Source organism: Camelina sativa, chromosome 19 (genome assembly GCF_030686135.1).
Source record: "Camelina sativa cultivar CO46 ecotype springtype chromosome 19, ASM3068613v1".
Taxonomy (NCBI): domain Eukaryota; kingdom Viridiplantae; phylum Streptophyta; class Magnoliopsida; order Brassicales; family Brassicaceae; genus Camelina; species Camelina sativa.
Window position 1 is genome coordinate 9,721,553 of NC_141898.1, and position 24,286 is coordinate 9,745,838.

General features: G+C 37.6%; 4 protein-coding genes and 1 pseudogene across 13 annotated transcripts; 2 read left to right on the forward strand and 3 right to left on the reverse strand.

Annotated features, from left to right (window-relative positions):
- Positions 1–4,438: 4,438 nt before the first annotated feature.
- On the forward strand, positions 4,439–7,009 carry LOC104765858 (transcription factor bHLH121). 2 transcript variants are annotated; one of them, XM_010489638.3, is made up of 5 exons: positions 4,513–4,768; positions 5,467–5,589; positions 5,668–5,795; positions 6,001–6,465; positions 6,555–7,009. In XM_010489638.3, exons 2-5 carry the CDS (start codon positions 5,493–5,495, stop codon positions 6,723–6,725), a joined length of 861 nt encoding a protein of 286 aa, XP_010487940.1. In that variant the 5' UTR covers positions 4,513–4,768; positions 5,467–5,492; the 3' UTR covers positions 6,726–7,009. The 2 variants fall into 2 exon arrangements, with proteins under 2 accessions (XP_010487939.1, XP_010487940.1); XM_010489637.3 differs by having other exon boundaries at positions 4,439–5,589.
- Positions 7,010–7,472: 463 nt separating this feature from the next.
- Positions 7,473–8,846, reverse strand: LOC104767660 (putative F-box protein At3g20030; annotated as a pseudogene).
- LOC147920368 (uncharacterized) lies at positions 8,738–12,887 on the forward strand. The gene is made up of 3 exons (XM_087501766.1): positions 8,738–10,549; positions 10,739–11,178; positions 11,269–12,887. Exons 1-3 carry the CDS (start codon positions 9,116–9,118, stop codon positions 12,752–12,754), a joined length of 3,360 nt encoding a protein of 1,119 aa, XP_087357892.1. The 5' UTR covers positions 8,738–9,115; the 3' UTR covers positions 12,755–12,887.
- Positions 12,888–16,503: 3,616 nt separating this feature from the next.
- On the reverse strand, positions 16,504–18,271 carry LOC104765859 (large ribosomal subunit protein uL30x-like). 9 transcript variants are annotated; one of them, XM_087501773.1, is made up of 6 exons: positions 17,949–18,271; positions 17,774–17,866; positions 17,632–17,669; positions 17,092–17,270; positions 16,904–17,001; positions 16,504–16,751 (listed from the first exon to the last, which is right to left on the reverse strand). In XM_087501773.1, exons 4-6 carry the CDS (start codon positions 17,263–17,265, stop codon positions 16,748–16,750), a joined length of 276 nt encoding a protein of 91 aa, XP_087357899.1. In that variant the 5' UTR covers positions 17,266–17,270; positions 17,632–17,669; positions 17,774–17,866; positions 17,949–18,271; the 3' UTR covers positions 16,504–16,747. The 9 variants fall into 9 exon arrangements, with proteins under 9 accessions (XP_087357899.1, XP_087357898.1, XP_087357902.1 ...); XM_087501772.1 differs by having other exon boundaries at positions 16,504–16,779; XM_087501776.1 differs by lacking the exon at positions 17,774–17,866 and having other exon boundaries at positions 17,949–18,230.
- Positions 18,272–20,340: 2,069 nt separating this feature from the next.
- Positions 20,341–23,246, reverse strand: LOC147920369 (F-box protein At3g19880-like). The gene is made up of 6 exons (XM_087501040.1): positions 23,118–23,246; positions 22,953–23,019; positions 22,425–22,518; positions 22,195–22,337; positions 22,012–22,096; positions 20,341–21,446 (listed from the first exon to the last, which is right to left on the reverse strand). Exons 1-6 carry the CDS (start codon positions 23,244–23,246, stop codon positions 20,444–20,446), a joined length of 1,521 nt encoding a protein of 506 aa, XP_087357166.1. The 3' UTR covers positions 20,341–20,443.
- Positions 23,247–24,286: the final 1,040 nt, after the last annotated feature.

The window sequence follows — 24,286 nt, forward strand, 5'->3', positions numbered from 1 at the left end:
TTGTTCTTCTCCTTTTATCTGTTATTACTCAATACTCACATGGAGTCAGAGCTCAATGGAAGGAGCAATCGAGTTTTACTCGATTTATGATTCTCTCCGAAAATGTGTCGAACTTTGATACAATTTTACTATAATCGCAACATATACCTTTTGGGTTATATTATCTTGGATATGATTATTTCCTAGGATAGAGTTTGCTCACCAAAACGAGAGGGTGGGCTGGGTATCAGGGTGTCACAAGTAGTGAACAAGGCCTTATTAGCGAAATTGGGTTGGAGGCTCCTGCATGATTGTACGAGTTTGTTGGCAAGCATTCTTTGGAGAAAGTATAAAGTGGGAGATATTAGGAACCAGACGTGGTGAAATGCGAAAAGGCCTGGATCATCCACTTGGCAAAGTGTGAAGATTGGTTTACAAGAAGTAGTCGTGCCTGGGAAAAGTTGGAGTTTCGGGAATGGGTGTGACATACGCTTTTGGACTGAACATTGGCTTTCTAAGGAACCATTAATGAACAAAGTTATAATGGATCTTCCTAATGATTATGAGGAGGTACGGGTAAAGGATCTATGGAGTGATGGAGTGGGTTGGAAACTAGAAAATATAATGCCTTATGTGCCGCCGTCTATATGCCTGGAACTTGCAGCTGTAGCAGTAGATAATGTGACTGGGAATTCAGATAGGCTCTACGTGGAGTAGAACATAGGATGGTCGCTTTACGGTTAAGTCAGCATACTCGTTGTTAGCAGGAACATGGGTCTCCAAACAGAATATGGCAAGCTTTTTTGATTGAGTGTGGAGTGTGATTGCTCCGGAACGAGTTCATGCTTTTATTTGGTTGGTGGCACACCTAGTTATCATGACCAATGTGTAAAGATGACAAAAACATCTTGGGGGACGTGAGTGTGTGTCAGATATGTAAGGGGCGGGGAGATGAAACTATTCTCCATGCTCTACGTGATTGTCCATCCATTGTAGGTATTTGGAACCAAATTGTGCCTGCAAGGAGGCGACAATTATATTTTAGCAGTACGGTGCTGGAATGGCTATACGAGAACTTGGGGGGGGGGATGAATGTGAATGTGGGGACAGAATGTTTATGGCCAACTATGTTTGCTATAGGGATTTGGTGGGCATGGAAATGGCGGGGTGGATATGTGTTTGGAGCAGTTGGCAAATGCAGGGATCGAGTTAAATGTGTGAGAGATGTTCCTACTGAAGTTTGGAAGGCTAACTAGCTGATACGAGGTGACACGGTCGGACAGAGCAAAGTAGTAAAAATGATTGGTTGGAAGCCACCTGGGGAGGGTTGGACATGTCTGAATACAGATGGAGCTTCGAAAGGGAACCTGGGGTTGGCTACGGCTGGGGGTGTGTTACAAGATGAGAATGGACACTGGCGTGGGGGATTTGTGTTGAATATTGGAGTATGCTCAGCCACTTTAGCGGAGCTATGGGGTGTCTATTACGGGCTCTTGATTGCATGGAGGAAGAGGATCACCCGGTTGGAGTTGGAGGTGGATTCAGAGTTGGTGGTAGGGTTCTTGAAGACATGGATTGATGATGCTCACTCTTTGTCTTTCCTGGTACGCTTGTGCCATGACTTCTTATCGAGGGACTGGATAGTCCATATCTCGCATGTGTATAGAGTGGCGAACCGTCTTACGGATGATTTAACTTGCTATGCTTTTACTTTACCTGTAGGTTTTCAGTTTTTGGAGTCGTGTCCGCCGAGTTTAGAGTCATTGTAAACGATGATGGTCGAGGGACTATGGTTCGGAAGCTCATTCGTACTTGAGTTGTTTGTTTTCTTTTAATAAATTAGAGGGGATAAAACCCATATCCATTACCAAAAAAAAAAAAAAAAAAACCTTGGATATGATTATTACAACTTACAATTTTGAACTTTGATAGAATTTTACTATAATTGCAACATATACACCATTAGGTTATTTTATCTTGGATATGATTATATTATCTTGGATATGATTTTACTATTACCGCAACATATACTTCTTAAGTAGACAATTAATAAGTGTCGCACTTAATTACGACGGTAGTAGTTCGGAGAAAAATGAAGCACGGTACCTAGTACTAGGATATGATTATTACAACTTTACAATGCACTAGGTTAAACCGGTGCGATGCTGCGGTATGTTTTGCTATCCATTTTTAAATATATTTGATGTGAAAAAATATGTTTTTTTCCTACAATTTGTTGTTGTAGGAGATATATTGGTCTAATTTAATTTTGAGATGTTTTTTTGTAGTTTAAAGTTAATCATCTATAATTATATATAGTTTTGTTTGGTTGTAAACTCGTCAAATCATGTTCACAATAATCAATATTGCCTTTGAAAATTTGTCACCATAATAAGCCTCTTTTCATTTTTTTTTTGTGGTTTTAAGTGGAGCTGTCCATTTAAACACATTTTTGTGGACGGTAATAATTTGTTATATTACATCCCCTTATTTCCTATATTACACACCACCAAAAGGGACAAGACGGTACTAATTTGTTTTTTTCTAATCTTGACCGTCAAATGTGTTCTTTAAATATTCTGAAGAGAAATACATTTGGGAAAACCTACGAAGGCTAAGAAATACATATTTATCTAAATAAAAACCTAAAGGAAGGTAGGGTAAATGGTTCAGCAGCATTGGTTTAGCTCCTTTCTTAAAATCCTTGATTTCTACCGAAAGCAAAACTATGCCGAGTGCACATTCTTACATAAAACCTGTCCTCCACAAGTGAGAGGGAAGTTATCTTCAATTATATTTCGATAGGTCCACGTTTAGTTGAACTAATCAAATAAATAAACAAATTAAAATCCTCGGAGCTACGGTCTGTAGTATAATGATGAATAGAAGCACATGCTACTAATTCAAAGTAGAAGATCTTAAACTCACACGTATGTAGAGAATTCTGCAAGTTAATATTACAGTTACAAGACCTTAGCTACATACAATATTATCTATCTTCTTCGTTTCTCTTATCTCTTAACAAGATGAGAAGAGATGAATTGATCATTGCTTATACAAATAGATTCCAAGAAGAAAAGTAATCCTATGTATAATGTTCCACACAATTGACATTTATCAAGAGCTTTCCATCTCCTATCATAAAAGCAGTTCAATTGTAGAAGATGTGACTGACTCATGAAATAACTTGTAAGCGAGAAAGTAGAATTTATCATTAAAAAAACTTGCCTTATAGTGTTAGTAAATTGTCTTTGCTTCTGCCATGGCCCACAAGAGGGAGTAATCAGGTCCAATATCAGTGCAATGAACCTGGAAAACCCATGAGGTTGAAGAATGATAAAGCAAGCAGAGTAACTAAAGAAGAAGCAATTCATTTGGAAATATAAGAGATGTAGAAGTTTAACCTTGACAAGACGTTAAAGATGGATGTATCGCGAATCTTGCCAGGATAATTCTGCTATGGAAAAGGCATTGATACAAAATAGAAGTGTTAGAATATTGAGAAGAGAAAGAACAAAACAGAGTAAGAGACGTCGTCTCTTCTCTTTAGGGAGAAACAAGAAGTAAAATAGAAACTCTTTTATATATCTGAAACTTGTTACCTTATTACAACATCACACACGCTTATATACATATGTTGCGGTCGTAACCGTTCACAACTTATGAAAACTGACAACGTAAAACAACACAACTCACTAACTTTTACATCCGTTAAACACACCTCTTAACATAATTACGAAGACACTAATTTATTTAACTATGTAAAATAATACGAACGAACTCAATTATAAAACTAACAAAGAGAAGGAGTTATGGGTGACCCAAACGCCTTGAATGCCATTTTTTGAGAAGCAATGCAATGTGAATTAGAACTCTCATCTCGCACTCTACATTGGCAACAAAGGTGTCCGGAAAAATTAGAGAGTTAAAGATACGATTTGAGTTGAACCAGACCAACCTTTCAGGTTCCACACAGCCTACACATCCTTTGCTCCTCACAGTCGGGCATAGTCGGGTATAAATGGCAATGAAAAAGAAGAAATAATCCATCGATTGATTAAAGGCATAGTCGGACCATCGTATAAACGGCGAGAAAGAAGGGAAAGAAATCGACCATTGTTCCTCTTTTTAGTTTGGTCCACTTAGGACTAAAAAATCTGGTATTTATTAATTGTTTTAATTTGACTTGGTATTCTTTTTAAACGATGTGTCAGTCTCTGATTCAATACAAAAGCTGAGTGTCTTACTGCCCTGGTGAAAAATAAAGAAATTTTATTGTATTGATATATGGTGTACTATGACTTAGTGCTTACTGTCGTTTATGTGGGAAATTAGTATGACTTATTCCTTATTGATTTAATCAACAATATTCCTTATTAATTTTTCTGTAATAACAATCTCGACCATTCGATCTTTACTCGATTTCTGATTCTCCCAATAGTCTGTTATAATTTTGAACGTTGATGGAATTTTACTATAATCGGAACATATACCATTGAGTTATATTATTAGCTAGTCTTTGTAAATCTATTTGCGAATAAATTGGATGGTCAAAAAGAAAAAAAACAAAAACAATTCCAGCTTTCTTCTTCTTTGAATGAATTAAATTCTTAATTAAATAATCTTTTGGGGGAAAAAAAAAAGAGATAAGAGAAAGAAAAAAAATGGCATAATGATGCTTATTCCCTCTTCTATGTGAGCAGGCAGAGAGGCTAAGAACGAGAGAGATTCTTTCTTCGCCGGACCTTTGTCTTCTCATAAGCTCATCGAAATCTCTCCGTCGACGTCGGTGAGTTTGTACAAATCTCTAATTTATTCTGTAGAGATCGCTCTTGAATTGAGCCCCCAATTCCATCGTCTTCCTTAGGGTTTCGATCCTAATCCAGCTTAGATGCTTCGTTTAGATGATCCTCAATTCAATTGTTTTGAATTGAGGATTTGAACTTAGCTCTAGTTTGTGAAAGTATTGTTACTTCGTCTGGGGAAATCTCTAATGGGCAATTTGAAGATTCCTTCGTTGTGTTCTCCATTTCAACAGCGTTTTTGTTAGTATCATTTTCGTAGATGTTAAAAAGTTTTTGATTTTTTGGTTTGATGTTATTGCCATTTTGGGATTAGTTCACCACAAAACCTTATTTGCAGTTGGTGCATCTGCAGACCTCATGATGCAAAGTTTACAATATGTAGATTTGCTCTAGGACTTTAATCGTTAGAAGTGAGAACTAAAACTTGAAATGGCTTAGTTAGGATTCTTACGGTTAAAAGATATGTTAAGTTTGTAACCACGTTTGTTATGTGAACTGAGATCATATGAGACCCTGACTATATAGACTCTAAGAGGATCAGTTACCTTAAACCAAGGCTCAGTTGTGGTCGTTTTGCTTTTGAATTTTGATCTGCTTGTATGGTGGATTTGTAATATTCTAAGATATTTCTAAGAGCTGAGGTTGTAATATGGCGTTCCGAGTTTATTCGAATGTTTTGCAGTTTGCACAAGTTTGAGGGGGGAGGTCATGGATGTTTCTGCTAGGAAGTCGCAAAAGGCAGGCCGCGAGAAGTTGAGGAGGGAAAAACTGAATGAGCATTTTGTTGAACTCGGAAATGTACTAGGTAAAAGCTTAATGGTTATGTGGATTAAATCACATCAGATGATTCACTTTGATCCTCACATTTCTCTTCTGTTTGCAGATCCAGAGAGACCCAAGAATGACAAAGCCACGATCCTGACTGATACTGTTCAGTTGTTGAAAGAGCTCACATCTGAAGTCAACAAACTGAAATCTGAGTACACAGCTTTGACAGATGAGTCCCGCGAGGTTCATATCTTGTTCCTTACTCTCTAGGTTTTCGTTACAGAAACAATTAGCAGTCTACATGACATATAGATATGTACCTGTGTTCTGTCTATATCATAAGATGCAAACTCGACAGCGTATGTAACTGCTTATAGGACCTGTTTTTATCATCGATAGCAGCACTTGAAATTTGCTGGTACTTGTATCACAACGGTTCTTTCTGTAGTTGACGCAGGAGAAAAACGACCTGAGAGAAGAAAAGACAGCGCTGAAATCAGACATAGAGAATCTTAATCTCCAATACCAGCAGAGATTAAGGTCAATGTCTCCATGGGGAGCTGCAATGGATCACACAGTCATGATGGCTCCACCTCCGTCCTTTCCATACCCAATGCCTATGGCTATGCCTCCTGGGTCAATACCAATGCATCCATCAATGCCATCTTACACGTACTTTGGGAACCAGAACCCTAGCATGATCCCAGCTCCATGTCCTACATACATGCCGTATATGCCTCCTAATACAGTCGTTGAACAACAATCAGTGCACATTCCACAGAACCCGCCGGGTAGCCGTTCGCGGGAACCTAGAGCAAAGGTTTCAAGAGAGAGCAGATCTGAGAAAGCAGAGGACTCTAACGAAGTTGCAACACAACTCGAGTTAAACACCCCTGGATCTACTTCTGATAAGGTAGAGAGAGTTTGAATTAGAAACTAGAGATCTTCAATTTTTTTGGATTTCTTATCTTCACAGTTTTTTCGCAAAACTTTATTTTGTAGGATACATTGCAAAGACCAGAGAAAACGAAGAGATGTAAGAGGAACAACAATAACAACAACTCCACAGAAGAAAGTTCTCATTCTAGCAAATGTTCATCTTCCCCAAGCATCCGAGACCACAGTTCTTCCAGTAGCGTAGCTGGTGGCCATAAACCTAACGATGCAAAATGACCCAAAATAATTGATGACGACCGCGCGAAACTACGGGCATTTCGATGAGTATATGATGTGAGTACTAAATGCAGTCGCTGTTTAAAACAGGCGTTTTTGATGCACCGTGGGCGTTCATTTTCAACGGACAGTCATTTCTCAGCTAATGTTCATCCTTAATAGGTCTGGCCTGGACAAAAGAACCGGAACCGAAGATCGTCTGCTTTAGTTCTAAAACTCGGCTGATTTGTAATATCCAATGTCTGAACTCACTAATTTTTGAAATTATACAAATTTTAAACAAACTTATATTCCGATTATTTAAAAGTCCTAGATTATATACATTTTGTACAAGAGGATTTACATTATAGTTCCATGATAAAAGTTACAACTTATATAAGACGAGAGTTATATTTGTTGAGACTTGAGGCAGAGTTAATTGGGACGTTCTTCGACTCGAGACACCCGAGTGGCTATATTAAGAAGAGTCTTGAAACTCAACAGAGGCCGATTTACATATTTATCAAAATACTTAATGATCTCTTCAGTTTGGGAGGCATAGACTGATAGTTCTTGTGTGTTGGCTAAAGCAATATAAGAGTGCTGTAAGCCTGTAACATGCTGTACACAATCATAGAGAACATCACGAGGGTGGTGCAAATTGAATATGATTGTTGGAGTAAGGTAAAGAATAACCAAATAATAATTGACTAGTCTTGTTCAAAATAGAGGAAAGAAAAGAAAACAGAGAATGATGCAAGAAACAAAATAAGGCATGTTAAAAAAAAAAACAAAACCAAATGGACTAATAAGCTCGTTCTTTCCTTTTGCCGGATTAGATGACTTCAGCTAAGGTTGGAACATAATAAGTGGACACAATTGGGCGACCATAGGGAGACTCCTCCAGATTCACAACAGCTTCTCCAAGATTCACTTCCTTCAAGCATCCATTCTCTCCAATTATGTAAGCCATTGTGTAGCTTTCAGATTCGTCTACATCAAAAACCACGGCGAGTTTCTTCTCTTCGTCAATGAAGAAACTCCCAGATTCAACCTCAAACTTGAAATCCACACCAGTGTGTAGTTTCATATCAACTTTAAAGAAGTTACTCCGCGACACCGCATTAGGCTCAATCAAAGTTGTAACCCATATCTCCAAGGCATACGTATCCATGTTCTGATATAACGCCGCGAGTTTCTCTCCTTTGACATAAGATAGAGTCCCGGTATCTTCAATATAATGCTCAAACGGCAGAGGAAGTAACTGTGCAAAGCTCTCCGCCGTAAAATCAAAACATAGTAAATAGTCTTGTGGCTCTGGATATTCACCAGTTCCTTCGTATACAATCTTTTCTTTAGCGAAAAAGTAAGTGTTTCCTTTCAAAGTCACGCCGCGATGATAAAACTCTATCTCCCAACCGGGACTGATATCAAGAACCCTCCATGAATTAGACCTTAAATCGAAGATTTCGAACTCAAGAAACTTGTGCTTAACGTACGGGTCGTAATGATCCAAAAACCTCAATATCTTGTGGTTACGGTCGTTGTCGTATCCGATAGCATACCTATCTAGTCTGTGGTAAGCGTTTAGGGGTTGGATCCACCTAGTTTGACACAAATACGGGTTCCAAACCACAAGGCTAGTGTTGTCCCTTGGCCTTGGGACACATAACAATAACCCATCGCAATGAAAAACTTTAGATATATCAACTTGATTAATTAAGTTACCTATCTCCTTTACTGATGGATCCACAAACTCTTTACCGTAGAGATCGAACCTTATTGAACTCAGCTTATAATTCATCATCATGAACCTTAGAAACGGCCTTTGGATAAAGCGTTCCATTGTTTGCAAAACCTTATTGAACCTTATTGAACATTGCTTCTGCTTTACACAAAACCTCATCTTTGGATAAAGCGTTCCATTGTTTGCAAGTCGATCTCACTGCCTTCAGTGAAGTTATCGGAACCATAGAGAGTATCTTCCCTACCAATTCTTGTGATAGATCGGACATCCTCGTCATTTTTTTCATGTTCTAATGAGATGATTGAGATCTAACAAACTTTAGCTCTTTTTTTTCCTCTCTCTTTGCCCTGTTCTTGTTGCCTACTCTTCTTTGTGTATATATATATAGAGAGAGACAAATGAGTTGAGTTAGGTTACGTGAAACGCAGTCGCTGTATAATCAGCGTTTTGATGCAACGTGAAACGCAGTCGCTGTTTAAAGAAGATAATTATATGGAAAATAAAAAAATAAAATAATAAGTCATCAGGCAGCGTCGGTGAATTGTTCTCGGAGAGTTAATTACGACCGGCGACGAGGGAGGGATAGTCTTATCTTCTTCTTCTTCTCTCAAATGACTTTTATTTTTCATTCTCTTCAGATTCAAATCCTAGATTCGATCGGAGAATGACCACGACGACGACGCCGGAGAAGACTCCGGCGAGACCTCTCTCAATCCAGGACTGGGACGTTCTCATCGACGACTTCCGAGACGACGGCGCTCCTCGCGACTGGTTCACTTCCGTTTTCCAGATTGATTCTCTGGCGGACTTGGCTCTCTCGTCTCTCCTCAAGAAAGACTTCCCTATCACTGTGAAGCTCTCAATCCTTGTCTTTCTCGACGAGTTCTCCCCAATTTTGTTTGATAAATGTGGTAACGATACCTTTGATCGATTCATCGATGTTCTCCGTGCGATCGTGCAATCACCGACGGATGGATCGTCGGGATTGAAAGAGCAAGCTATGGTCTCTTTCACCTCTGTGATTGTATCGATTGATTCTTTCTCTCTAGGTCACGTCGAAGCGGTTGTTGATTTGCTTCTTGCTCTCGTGAATCGTCCTAACCACGGATTTGATCGACAAGCTCGTGCCGTCGCTTGTGAGTGTTTACGTCAGCTTGAGAAAGCTTTTCCTGGTTTGTTATCTGATGTAGCTGGTCATCTTTGGTCGTTGTGTCAAGCGGAGAGAACTCACGCTGTGCAAGCTTACCTTCTCTTGTTCACTACGATTGTTTACAACGTTGTTCATCAGAAGCTTAAGGTTTCGCTTCTTAGTACCTCTGTACCTTTGGTTCCTTTCAATGCTCCTAATTGGATGCGTGATCAGAGTTTGGTTATGAGCCAAGGTCATCTAGGATTGGGGCCAGATCAGAAGGAGCTGAGACGAACGCTGGCTTTTATGTTGGAGTCTCCGTATTTGTTTACGTCTTGTGCTATGATGGAGTTTATGGGTATGGTTGTGCCACTTGCATCAGCATTGGAGTTACAGGCTTCTATGCTGAGAGTTCAGTTCTTGGGGATGATTTATTCGTTTGATCCGATGCTTTGTCATGTTGTCTTGCTTATGTATACTCAGTTCCCTGATGCGTTTGAGGGACAAGAGAAAGAGATCATGAGACGTCTTATGCTCTTTTCTAAGGAGACTCAGATCTATCTTGTTTTCCGCTTGCTTGCGCTGCATTGGTTGATGGGTTTGTTGAATAAGCTTATGTTGAGTGGGGAGCTTGAGAAGAGGAAATCTGTTCTTGAGATGGGTCAGAAGTTTCATCCTGTGGTTTTTGATCCACTCGCTTTGAAAGCGTTGAAGCTTGATCTGATGGTACAATGTTCTGTTAATTCCAACGCTTTGAGTGGAGGTGATAACAGCAAATCTGCTGGGGATTTGTTGCAGGAATGCTTGGTATCGGTTTCGGATTTCAAATGGTTGCCTCCATGGAGCTCAGAAACTGAACTAGCATTCCGCACTTTACACAAGTTTCTGATATGTGCATCTACACATTCCGACACTGACCCTTCCACCACTAGAAGTCTTATGGAGTCTAGCCTCTTCCAAAACGTGCAGGTCTGTAGCTATTTTTGCTTGCTTCTTGGTCTTACTTGATGATAGTTCCTTTTGCTTGTTTTCAAAAGGAACGGAACTCTGTGGGACTTTTTAGTTCTATATAACTTTAGTTCAAGAACTAATCTTTTGCTGATTCTGCTCTCCAATATACTCTTTCTTTATTTTGATTGTTGTCTATATTTAATTCAGGGGTTGCTGGTAGACATGACTTTGGAGTTTCAAATCTTGGTCCCTGTTATTGTGGCTTTTATTGAGCGGTTGATAAACTGTCACAAGCATCAGTGGTTAGGAGAGCGGTTTCTTCAGACTCTCGATGAGAAACTGCTTCCCAAACTTATGAAAAACAACTTATTAACAGCGTACTTCCCGCTTTTCCATCGGATAGCCGAGAATGATACAATACCTCCTTCTCGATTGATAGAGCTGCTTACGAAGTTTGTAATTTCACTTGTTGAGAAGCGGGGGTTTGATGTGGGGTTGAAATATTGGGATCAAGGAACTGAAGTTCTTGGCATTTGTCGAACACTGATGAGTCACCATAAGAGCTCTAGATTATTTCTTGGACTCTCTCGCCTTCTTTCCCTCACATGTCTCTATTTCCCTGATCTGGAAGTCCGAGACAATGCTAGGTATGACCGTGACACAGAGTAAACAAATCTTTCTAAAATCCATGAATTTGTGATGGCGTTGACCCAGCCTCTTAAATTGGTGCATTGTAGGATATATTTGAGGATGCTGGTCTGTATACCAGGACAGAGAATTAAAAACATTTTGAAGCCCGCAGATGCTGTCTCTCCATCAGCTCATTCTTCTACATTCTTTAGTGTTCAAAGTCCTCGTTTTCGTCATGATCCTAGCAAATCTCGGAACCTTTCAGCCTATATTCTTCTTGAACGGGTTACGCCCCTACTCGTGAAACAGTCATGGTCATTGTCTCTACCATCTCTAACCGTTGGAACTGGTGGATATAGCATTATAGAAAACAAAATCGAGGTAGATGAAGTTGAGCCGGATGACAGTCGAGAACTCCAGATTTTGCCAGAAGCTCGAAGAATTGAATCAGGAAAACCTACGTTAAGGGTAATGGACTCAAAGATTGGAGAGATTCTAGAAAGATTAAGAAGGTATTTCTCAGTGATTCCTGATTTTAAACACATGCCTGGAATTAAGGTTAGGATAACCTGTACTTTGAGATTGGATGCTGAACCATATAGCAGTGTATGGGGAAGTGAAACTCAGAATGTCGAGTTAGAGAAAGTTGACTCACCTCCTGCGATTTTCGCGAGCGTGCTCAAATTCTCATCTTCAGCTCCGTATGGCTCTATCCCCTCATGCCGCATACCTTTCCTTCTCGGTGAGCCTCATTCGAACAGCAATGTACCCAACGAAGAAGTTTCTTTAGACATCGTCCTGTTAGAAAACACGCTGAAAGAGGAGGAGAAAGATTGCTTGAGAGGAGGAGCACCTGTGACAGTGGAACTGGAACCTAAAGAACCTACACCAGGTTTGGTCGAGGTTTCAGTGGAAGCAAATGCAGAAAATGGTCAGATGATTCAGGGAAAACTCGAGAGTGTCCCTGTGGGGATCGAAGACATGTTCCTAAAAGCTCTTGCTCCACCTGGCGAACCTGAAGATACAATGCCAAGCTACTACTCTGATCTATTCAGTGCTTTGTGGGAAGTGTGTGGTTCTTCATCCAGCACGGCGCACGAAACATTTGCACTTAAAGGAGGGAAAACCGCTGCAGCAGTCAGCGGGACTCGGTCAGTAAAACTGCTTGAAGTCCCAGCGGAAACTGTAATACAGGCCACCGAGCTTCGGTTAGCGCCTTTTGTGGTGGCTATCAGCGGAGACCAGCTTGTAAACATTGTAAGAGACGGAGGAATTATCGAGAACATTGTGTGGAAGGAAGAAGAAGAAGAAGGGAATCACGCAAATGCAGAGCAGTCTTCATCATCCTCGGTGGGAATCCGAGGCCCTCTTCGTCTGACATACATTGGATATGGAGATGACCAAGAGGTTCCGATGACGAGGAGCAGAGGGAAAATGGGAAAGGTAAAGATGTTGATGTTTCTGCCGCCGAGATATCATCTGCTGTTTGAAATGGAAGTTGGGGAAGGATCCACATTGGTGCATATAAGAACAGATTATTGGCCTTGCTTGGCTTATGTTGATGATTATTTAGAAGCTTTGTTTCTGCACTAGGAGAGACTTTTCACTATTTTTTTTCATATTCTTTTTGCCCATGCCACCACCTACATAAAGCTACCCAAACGAACAAACACAAAAAAAAATAATAATAATAAGAAGTCTGAGGATGTTGTTTTGTTTTGATAAATTTGTATCTTTTCGGATAAAGAAGAAATTAGTAGAGCGTTTTGTCTTCTATTTTGATAAGCTATAAAATAATTAAACTAAAATTGAAAAAGGTAGAAAACGAATGAAAAGAGAAGCAAGAAAGAAAAAAAGAAACTATTATGAAAGAACAAGCTATTAAACTGGACTAATGTAGTCATCTTCTTGTTTCCTTTCGACAGGTTTAGTGTTAAACCTTGTTGGTTAGCTCCTTCCCTCTTCTTCCCTTTCATTTTGCTCTTGCTCTTGCTCTTATTCTCTCCCCCTTTGCAACTTGCAATTTGGTTGATTTGCACTGAGCTTGGGAAATAAGAGCACAGACGTGGGAAATGATATTGATATTTTTTTCCTCCAAAATTTATTTCTTTCAAGAATCCATTCTCTCCAATGATGTAAGAAGAAGTAGTATCTGTTTTATATAAATCGAAAACCACAGCGAGTTTCTTAGCCTCGTCAATGAAGAAACTGCATTCTAGACCAACGGACGTCCCAATAATATTAACTAAGAAGGGGGTCCACGACACGGCAGTAGGCTCTATCTTAGATGTAATCCAAATATCCACCGTGAATGTTTTATCGTTTTGAAACAACAGTGCGAGTTTCTCTTCTTTGACACAAGACAACAGTACTGAGCCATCATTAAGATTCTCAAACGGCAGAGAAAGAAGTTGTCCAAATCTCTCTGTCGTAAAATCAAAACAGATCATATATCCCCCTTCTCTAGTCAAAAAGTAAGTATTTCCATCCAACGTTGTGCCGGGCCAAGACAGGTATGTATTCTCGTTGATATTTAATACCCTCCATGAGTCAGACTTAAAATCGTAAATTTGGTAGTAGTAGTTCACTATACCGAAACTGCCTTAATATCTTGTGATTCTTGTTCTTGTCGCATCCAAGAGCATACGTGGGTTCTACTGTTGTATTTTTGGTTATCCATCTGGTTTGTCCTAGGTACGGGTTCCAAACAATAAGACATAATTTGCTTACTTAAAATGTTTAAGTTTTAGGCTTTGTGTTTAAGTTTTAAACTTTCGTTGGATTTGCTTCTACTTTGTTTTCATTTCTCTGTTTCAGACTCATGATTGGCTTTTTCTTTGTTTTCAAATCTTTCTCTATGTTTCAATTTCAAATGATAAGCTATTGGTTTTAGACTCAAGTTGTGCTTACATGGTAAGGAATCGATTATTTATGACTAACCTTATGTCTGTTTTTTGCAGTTGCGCCTCATACACCAAAGGCGTGGGGCGAATCTCGCCTAGGCGCAGGGCGCCAAACCTACCCTCTGTCGCCTCACCTTGCCTCTCGCCATTTAAAACACAGATTGACATAAGGATTAGAGTGCTCAGCCGGGTGAATGATTTGATTGAAATCCCCACACAACACCCAGGGACAGGAGTCAAGCCGTAGATTCTGATGAAGTCGCAGAATGTCACACCAAAGATTTGTACGCTCTTCACTTACATTTGGAGCATATACGACTGAAAAAAAGAACCTATGACCTCCAGGTTCAGTTATTTCACATGTGAGCAGGTGCTTAGACTGGTGAATGACATTTACTGGAGCAGGGAATTTCCAGATGACAACAATTCTTCCATCGCCATCAGAGTTGTGCTTTGAAGTGTAGTGCCAACCGGGACAAGTAAGATTCATTACACGGTTCAAGTTTGGTTCTTTGATATGGGTTTCAATAATGGCGCCAAAAGTGGGCTTATGAGTTGCAAGCCACGAAGCAAAAGGCCGGTGTTTATCCGGGTCATTTAGGCCACGGATGTTCCAACAAAAAGGTCGTATATACATTAAAGAGGGGAAAAATTAGGCACGAAGAGGGACATCTCCCTGAGGTGGAAGAGTCTCCACAGAAGGGACATTGGACATATCAGGAAGTGATGGTTCTATCACCATATCAGTAGGTTGAGATGACTCATCAGAAGGAATAGTATTGGCAACTGGGTTTGAAAGAGGGGGAGGATGGGCATTTGGTGACTGGGGAAGCTCAGAGGCAATAGTAAAAGTAGGAGGAGCTAATACATCAAAAGGATTATAATTAGCATTTTCTGTAGAGGGCAAAATAGAAGCAGGACTTTTTATATGGTTAAGGGGACGGTTTGGTTTAGGAGGCACTTTAGTGGATTTTTTCGAGAAAGAGAATTGAGCGCTAGATTCTTGTTGACTTTGTGAAACAGGAACAGAGGGCAAAGCAATTGGGTGAACTGAGGATGAGGCACCATCATCCAATGTTGTAGAGGCAGGATCCGAGACATGGCCTTTTCCTTTAAACAGAGAAGTATTTGGCGTAGATGGTAAGGAATTAGTGGCTTCTTCATGGTCTTTGGCTTTATTCTTATAAGGCTTTGGCCCTTGACTCTTATTTGCCTCTTCTACTGACGGCTTTTTTGGTAGGGGCCATGAAGGAGTCACAGAGGGACAATACCGTAGCACATGACCAATTTCCTTACAGTGAGGACAAGTAGGAGGGATCCAAGGATACTCAACTGCTATCGTGATGACTTCTCCACTATCCCGCATGACTTCAACTGAAGAGGGTAGAGGTTTGTTAAGGTTTCTTTCCACTTTTACATGGGCAACTGACAAGCTTACCAGGTTCAAAGTAAATTCATCCATCTCCTTTGGCTCACCGACTATACCTGCTACTAAGCTTATGCCTTTGTGATGCATTAGGTCAAACGGCATCCCTTTGAGATGGGCCCAAATAGGGATGGCATCCAAATCAGTATTAGCTCCCCCCGCTGAGTCCCACTGAGAAACTAGGAACATACAATACCCAATATACCATAATTTCTTCTCTAGTACCCTGAGCCGATCAAACTCATTCGGGAGCCTTACGAGCATAGAGTTTTGTGCGTGATTGAGATGAATTTCTAATCGTTGGCCTCTACCCCAGATATGACTAAGAACACTCTGGAAATGCTTGTAAGTTGGGAGCCTGCCTTTGAATCTACCAATGATAAAGTCTTTGTGGATTTCAGCTCCTTCTTGAAAAACAGAATCAGGAATAACAACTCTAGGCTTCCCTTCAGGCGAGTAGTCAATTGGAGCAAGCCGTTGGAGTGATCTATTCGCAGTCTGTTTTAGCTTTTGAGCCAAGGATCTTGCTACTGCTGGTTGTTTAGGAGGCGGAGGGACAAGGTTTGATTGACGAGTACCGTCGTAAGACAAGTGGTGAAGGTTATCAACATGACACTACAAGAAAACAGGCAAATAGCGATTGCACTATTAGTCACTATTTAGTCGCTAAATGGTATGTTACGACTAAATAGCGACTAAAACTAGTAGTCGTAAATTGAGTCTCGCTAAAATAATTAGTCGTAAAATTACATTACAACTATTTTGCATAGTCGTAAACATAGTCGTGATATAGTCACTAAATTTAACGACTGAGCTACGACTATTTTACGACTACGGAAAATAGTCATAATGTAGTCAACGACTAATTGACTATTATGTATTTAAACAATATTGTATTTATATAGCATTATATATATTCTATTTTAATAATATATATATATATATATATTAATAATTATTCTTAAATATAAGTAAGTTATTGAATAACTGTTTGTTTTAGGAATGAATTGATATTAAAAATAAAAAATACTATATTTATTATTATGAAACCATGATATAAAAAAATGTATTACAAAATAAAACTTAAAACATAATTTAAAATATCAAGGGTTAATGGTTGAGCTTGAAACGAGGGAAATGGAGGTTGCTTTGCTTTCCCCATATGGGAAGTCTTTTGCTTTTGTGATGAATGTTAAAGATTGACCTGAAGCAAACAAACAGCAGAGACCGAGACACCCTTTTACTTCAGCTCAAGTTTCAGCTGCATTTGAGACAAGAAAAAAAAGAAGCTGTTTTTGGTTTTTGGGTCAATGGCATTGATATTGCAAAAAGCAAAAACAACCAATGTACATGAAACAACAGAAACTGTTTGCAATATGTATGTGAATACGAACATAATAGTAAAACACATACCCATGGATACGAATGATAAAGAGCAACTTAGCCACTGGGTCGACATAGAACCCTCCTTTCAACTTAGCCTCTCTCTTCAATCGGATCAACTCATTATCCTAAAACAAAGAATACAACATTAGAACAAACATCAACAGAACAGTCATCTTAATTACTTCCAAAACCAACAAAAGCATGTCTCTTTTTACCTTCTCAGCGTACTCTTTGGCATACTGCTCAGCTCTCTTGAAGATAAGCTTACGGGTCTCAACACTCTTCTTCTTGGCAGCAACAGTTTCCTCTTTCTTGGCCAGAGCCCATTCCTCTTGCCTCTTGATCTTTTTCAAGACAGACTCTGGAACCACAACCTTGGTTTCAGCCATTTCTCCTACAAATACAAGGCAAATATAACTAATCAAGACAAAAAAAAAAAAAAAAAAAAAAAAGAAAAAAAAAGAGACACCGTTGAGCAATACAAGTGGAAATTGAAGCAAGGCAGGAACATCTATGACAAATGATTGAAAACCAATGGAAGAGAAGATCATGAAACTCAACGATATCATACAATAGGTTAGATTTCATCGACAAAATCAAAGTGAGTTTCTACAAACTACAATAGAACTGGGAAACGATTGGGTTTAACACGATCTCACAAACATCAGAACAAAGAAATGTATAATGAACCAAAGAAGACTTACAATTAGAAACGAAAGGAAACGAAACGAAGAAAATCAAAGAAAGAAGCTTACTTGAGATGAAGGGGTTTTCTGGCTTTATTATCCATTTTCTTCAACAAAAAAAAAAAACAAGAACGAGAATAAGAACAACAACACCTCCATTAGAAATCGTCACATCACCAACTAACTCACACAGCTTCCCATCGTTTCTTACCGCAAGCTGAAAGTGAAGTGATACAATCATAGTCTTCTTATTATCCCTCTCTGTGTTTCTAGTCAATTCCATAACTTACACAGATCTAATTTACTAAAAAAAAAGAAAAAACCCGTTCAAATTAGGGTTTTATGAATTTGAAAATCAAAATAACTGAGAGAGAAGGGGTAATTACCTCGGCGGCTAAGTAAATCCAAGCAAAGACACCAACACGTTCGGCGTACTCGTCCTTCTTACGAAATCGATCTAATCGGCCAATGGGGAACAAGAGACCGGCTGTACCAGTTGTCGCCTTCTTAGAAAGGCCAGATCCAATCATCGCCGATCTCGAACCCACCAGTAACATGCTCGCTCATAGTCGGAATTTCTAAGTGTGAATTTGGATTCTGAGAGAGAGAGATACAGAGAGATGAATTACGGCAGAAGAAGAAGCACAAACATAGAAAAGGGAAAGAGTAAGGCTTTGAAGAATTGTAGGCCCATATTTCATTTTTCCCCAATTGGCCTCAAATTTCATTTTCCCTCTATATTATAAATCTTTCAATGTAAATTTTAGATTATTTAATTTTGAAATATGAGTATAAAGTTCAAGATTTAGAGTTTATGATGGTTTGGAATTTAAGTTTTAGAAATATGGAACTAGAAAATTTAGTTTTTAATATATATATATATATATTGAATTGTTTTTTAAAGATTTAAATTTATAAGTTAGTAGGTTTTTTAAAAATTACTTTTCGTAAAGAAAATATGTAAATGGTTTTAAATATTGGTTTTATGGTTTATGAATTATTTTCTATGATCAAGAATTCAAAGTTCAAGATTTAGAGTTTATGATTTAGGTTTTGGAGTTTGGTTAATGGTTTGAGGTATATGGTTTAGGGTTAAGATTTAAGATTTGGGATAGATTTTCTTATAAGTTATAAAGTTTGGTTTATGTATATATAATAATGTTTATGTTTTGGTTGTATGGTTTATGAATTAATTTCTAAGATTAAAAATTGAAAGTTTAAAATTTAGAGTTTATGATTTAAGTTTTGGAGTTTGGTTAAGGGTTTGATGCTAAATTTTAATTTTTTAAAATTTTTCTAAATAGCAACTGATATGCGACTTTTTAGCGATCTTTACCTTGAGTCGCATATTAGTCGCTAAATTGACGACTGTTTAGTGACTATTTGTTCCGGTATGCGATATAGTCATAAAATAGTCGCTAAATTGGTGACTATTTGTTCTGATATGCAATATAGTCATAAAATAGTCGCTACATTACGACTAATATACCGAATACTATATGTAGTCATAAAAAGGCGACTAATGTACGACCAAATATTTATGGTCGTAAAATAGTCGCCCAATAGTCGTTAGATAGTCGCCAAAAATAACGACTACATATGTAATCGCCAATTGTAGCCGTAAAAACCATGTTTTCTTGTAGTGTGATGACTGGCAATTTAGGTTGGCAATTGAGGGGCAGGGAGTATAGGGGAAGGCTCATTGGTTGCAGCCGCACCAGTAGAGTGAGCGATAGCCGAAGATTGAGTACCAGGGACGAAATCAATGGGAACGGTGTTGCCAACATTGTTAGGGACACCAGGTAATCCTTCTCGACATTCAGTTTGCTGCGTGGAAATAACAAGTCGAGCTACCTTGGGAGGCGGCGTACGCAATAACCCATCGGTCTGAGCAATTATTTTTCCATCAGGTATTGTAGCCCGAGAACCAGATCTAGGGTTTAGTCCCAAATTTTTATTATAATCGTTGAGAATAGCTTGTGCCTGGGCATTAACCACCACATAAGTAGATTTGTGTTGAACAGGAAGTGCAAGAATCACTCTGCCAGGAGCAACATCAATAGATTGGGGAGAGAGTTGTAAAGAGGAAGAAGGAGAAATTGGAGAGAGGGGGGAGGGGAAATTCAGAGAGGGAAGGGAAGGTCAATTGGTCGGGTGGGTCAGGAGGAAGGGGAGGGGGACGGTAGAAACTGCCTTCAACCAAGGTTGAAGTTGGGTTTTGGCTGGAAAGTCGATCCTCAGAGAACCAGCGGCTCATCATGCTCTCTCCATCAAAGTTTTTTTTTGTAGCTAGTACACGGTAGGTTCCTTTGTTTCGACTTTGAAATTGGTGCATATAATTACAAAACATATCATTAGCCTTGCTTAGCTTATGGTTACGACTACTTAGAATTATATTTTGTTTGTTATCTTTATTCTCTTGGCGTGCTGGATCACCTACATAAAGTTACCCTGGTATATAACGAACAACACACAAAAAGTCTGAGGATGTTGTTTTATTTTGAGAAATTAGTATTTGAATGGGAGAAAGAAGAAATTTAATACAAGTGGGGAAGAGAATGAAATGAGTCTAAAGTTAATCCGCATCATTTTGTATCATAATAGTTGTCAAGTTAAAATCGTCCTATATAATATTAAATCTTCAGTATATTTAAAAATGAATAATAAGAGAACACTAGTTGTGTCAAAAGCTGTACGTTAATTATGCCGGTGTGTGAAGAGTACATAAGTTACTCTAATCAAGTTTCTTCTGATCAGCTAAAAGTGAAACAGCTGGTGTAAAAAAACAGAAACACAATTAATTAATAGTCGACTAGCTAGTCTTGGTTCAAGGAAAACAGATATACTATCATCGTAAAATAAGCTATAAATTCATCATTAATTAGACCTTAATTGCTGCATGGTTTTGCTTCCTCTTCTTCTTATTCTCTCTCCTTTTGGGTCCTGCAGTTTGGTTAATTTGCACTAAACTTGGAACATAAGAGGTAGAACACACAAGTGGGATATGATATGCTTTAACTTCTCCAAGTTCCACTTTTTTAAAGTAACTATCTTCTCCAATGATGTAAGCTTTTTGGTAGTCTTCGGGTTCGTCGCTGCATGAACTAAAAACCACCACGAGTTTCTTCTCTTCGTCAACGAAGAAACTGTTGTAATCTTCATCAAACACCAAATCAAGCCCAAAGATTGGCTCACAATCAACTTTTAAAAAGGGGATCCACGACACCGCATTGGGCTCTATCTTAGTAGTGATCCAAATCTCTATTATAGACAATACATCACAGTGATGATATAACGCAGCGAGTTTATCTTCTTTAACACAAGATACATCACCCCTATCTCCAAAACCAGAATCATCAGGCTGAAACGGTAGATCTAGAAACTTTCCAAATCTCTCTTCTGTAAAATCATAACAGATTAAGAACTCATGGGTTTCACCTTCTGTCCAAAAGTAAGTATTTCCATGTAGTGATACACCCTGCCGATAATAGATTATATCCCAGTTGGGAATGACAGTAAAAGTCTTCCATGAACTAGACTTAACATCGTAAATTTTATAGTAACCCTGGTTATAATTGAAAAACCTCAATATCTTGTGGTTCTTGTTCTTGTCATATCCAAGGGCATACATGGATTTTGTTATTGTTTTGAGTTGGATCCACTTGGTTTGCCCCAGATACGGGTTCCAAATCACGAGCCTTGAGTTATCCATGGGGACACATAACAATAAACCGTTGCACTGATAGACATCTAAAATCTTGACATGATTAAGAAAATTACCTATCTCCTTTATAGATGGATCCACGAATTCTTCATCATCTTTCTTGTGGACTAGGAGAGTTACCCGCACATGCGTGCGCGCAAGAATTAAATAGAAAAAAAATCTAAAGTAATTGTCCAAATTTTTTAAGTAAAGTTTTGTTATTTTTAATAAAGTTGAAAATTTGTAATTAATTTTGTATCTAAAACTTTAAATTTCATAGACAAATAAATAATAATAGTTAATAAGATATTTATTATAGTTGTTTATAATATATATATGTAAACTTTTAATTAAGATTTTGAAGCCCATTTGCAAATTTTAAAATATTTAATGAGCCCAATATATTTGTTGTAGATAATTTAAATTAGGTTGAATAATGATTTGGGCCAAAATATTTCATAATTTCGTGTAGACGTTTGAGATAATTTAGGAAACCAACCCATAAAAGTGTTTCTAGTACTTTTTCATACAAACATTCTAAATAAATTTAAAGTTTGCATATACAAAAAAACGTTTTCAAACGTTTGTGCCTAAAGCTTAAGCCCCTGAAGATTAACCTCGATGCTCCATGATATGATTTATGTAATAACATCCAGCAAATTCCGAGCTACAAATATTAAAACACATTCATAAGTTAAACCCTAGCATGGTACACTACTTGATATTAATGAACATTAAAAACTTACATAGCCTTGTGATGCTCAAGTCCTTCAAACTCCGGTTTTATAAAGATCTTGGAGGAGGCCAATGTGTTTACAATACACGGTTCACCTAGGGATGTTTAAAGTGTTATAAAAGTTTGGTAAATGAGTATACAACCTAGTCTTTAGCATTTTTTAAATCTAGCAAGTGTTATTAATAGTACATACCTTCATACTCTCCAACCTTCCAGAAACGCAGTACACAAAACACAGGTTCAATTTGATATGTGAGATGGCATCCAGATGACTCCCATGAAGACATGAAAAGGTTAGCATAGTAATTTATTGCACGACACTTTACAATTTCATTCCTACAGATGAAGATATTTGTTACATTCTATAATAAAGCCAAACTTATAAGTCTTAGAATCAGTAAAGGTGGAATAAATGTGTCTTACCTGCCATTTAATAGTGTCAAAATAACTTCATTTTCACCATTTTCATTTCCATGATTCCTTCTGTCCTCCACAGCTACTACACATCCACAAACATCTATTTTTGGCAAAAAGACAAGAATTTTCTTTACAATGAATGTCTCCAAAGCTTTTTAAAATTCACATGTAACTATTTTGCTAAAAAGTTCAATTTGTATTTTTCTATTGGAGGGACCAATACACAAAGTTCCAAAATTCCTAAAAACTTTCTAGATTACACAACACAAAGATAGTAATAACCATATTCATGTAGTCTAACTTAAACAAATTACAAAAACAAATAGAAAAACGTACCGAAAGAGATGTGATGATTGATTCTTCCACGATATATATCATCCAAATCTTCGAATCATAAGTAATTTTTGGAGTTGATTGATTCGAGCAGGGTCATGGTTGAATCATCCGTAAACTTGATCTGAAAAGGATGATGAGAATTCCTTTCCCTGAGTGTTGGATTGATGATTTTGAAAGACCTAATATCATACCATTCACCTTCGTAAATATACTTCTGCGGCTTTTTAAGTGTAGTTGGCACGAAGGCCACCTCAATTGTGTCACCCTACAAAGTTTGATAATCACTGTGTAAGTAGTCTAATATATAAGCAATGTAAAAATTTCAAATATAAGTAGAATTGTCATTCGATTAGCTTCTCTAACCTTTTCGTCCACCAGAAGAAGAATACGTTTAGTGATGAATTCCCTGACATGCCAAGAATTTAAAACCTTGGCGTGGATACACCAGTTTGATCTTCCCCGATAAAGATCAGAAATGTAATCGATTCTCATGATTTTATCAAATTAGGTTTTTTTACTGTTTCTTCTCTGCTATCGAAGGCGAAAAGGGGCTTCTGGATTTGTAAGAATACAAACAGTCACGATTAAGCGTTGCGTCTTAAACGTTTTAGTGTCTCATATTTTTTTTTACTAATTTATGTTATTTTTATAAATATAATAACAGAACAAAGACAAAGTTTGTAGTTAATAGATATGATACAAATTTAGAATTCAAATGTGTTTGCGAATTGGTAGTTAATATTTAGACTTTATGATACAGCTAACAATAATATATTTTCAAATAACATTGTTGATACTAATAGCAAAAATGGTTTTCTTCAATATGAAAATCTATGTCCTAATTTCATAGAATCTTATCATTTGAGATATGTTACAGCAAAATTTAATAATGAGAATTATGGCAAATTTAAAATGTTGAATCCATTTTTTTGGTTATATTTTCAAAACATCTTTGATTTTTTATTTTTATAGTAGTTCATATGCTAAGACATTTTTTTTTTTTTTTTTTTTTTTTTTTTTTGTAAAGTTTCATATTTACTTAATTTTTACTTTTTAATATTAAGATGAATAGATAATAAAAATTTTATAGTAATTCTCTATATTTATAAAATATAGATTGAAATTTTAAAATCCAATTTCAAAGTTTAATTGGAATGTTATAGTCCATTTTTAAATTTAAGTCCAGTTTAGATCACTATTTTTGTTTTAAGCAACCCATAAATGTTCTTTCTTTAAGACCATTGTACTTGTTACTACAAAAATTGTACCTGTTACTTCAAACATTTAATTCTTTTTTTAATTTTGCATTTACAAAAAGTTCATTAATTCACCGTTACTTCATTTCTGACTCCATACTTTGTCTGAGTCCCCAATATCTCACCTTGATGCTCCATCAAATGGTTTAAGTAATAACATCCAGCAAACAGTCAGGATTAAACGTTGCGTTGCGTATTAATTGTTTTAATGCATAATTTTCCTTTTTTGAATATTTAATATTTTAAATATTTATTATTATGAATATAATTACAGAT

Excerpts from the sequence above, each read along its gene's own strand:
- LOC104765858 (XM_010489637.3), top strand. The coding sequence starts at position 5,493 with ATGGATGTTTCTGCTAGGAAGTCGCAAAAGGCAGGCCGCGAGAAGTTG. Across the intron at positions 5,590-5,667 it reads TGAACTCGGAAATGTACTAG|ATCCAGAGAGACCCAAGAAT; the intron begins GTAAAAGCTTAA and ends TTCTGTTTGCAG. Across the intron at positions 6,466-6,554 it reads CTGGATCTACTTCTGATAAG|GATACATTGCAAAGACCAGA; the intron begins GTAGAGAGAGTT and ends TTTATTTTGTAG.
- LOC147920368 (XM_087501766.1), top strand. The coding sequence starts at position 9,116 with ATGACCACGACGACGACGCCGGAGAAGACTCCGGCGAGACCTCTCTCA. Across the intron at positions 10,550-10,738 it reads GCCTCTTCCAAAACGTGCAG|GGGTTGCTGGTAGACATGAC; the intron begins GTCTGTAGCTAT and ends TATTTAATTCAG. Across the intron at positions 11,179-11,268 it reads GAAGTCCGAGACAATGCTAG|GATATATTTGAGGATGCTGG; the intron begins GTATGACCGTGA and ends GGTGCATTGTAG.
- LOC104765859 (XM_087501767.1), bottom strand. The coding sequence starts at position 17,265 with ATGGCTGAAACCAAGGTTGTGGTTCCAGAGTCTGTCTTGAAAAAGATC. Across the intron at positions 17,002-17,091 it reads CCAAAGAGTACGCTGAGAAG|GATAATGAGTTGATCCGATT; the intron begins GTAAAAAGAGAC and ends TCTTTGTTTTAG.
- LOC147920369 (XM_087501040.1), bottom strand. The coding sequence starts at position 23,246 with ATGAGAATCGATTACATTTCTGATCTTTATCGGGGAAGATCAAACTGG. Across the intron at positions 22,519-22,952 it reads GCAGAAGTATATTTACGAAG|ATGTTTGTGGATGTGTAGTA; the intron begins GTGAATGGTATG and ends TGCCAAAAATAG. Across the intron at positions 22,097-22,194 it reads GAAGGTTGGAGAGTATGAAG|GTGAACCGTGTATTGTAAAC; the intron begins GTATGTACTATT and ends AAACATCCCTAG.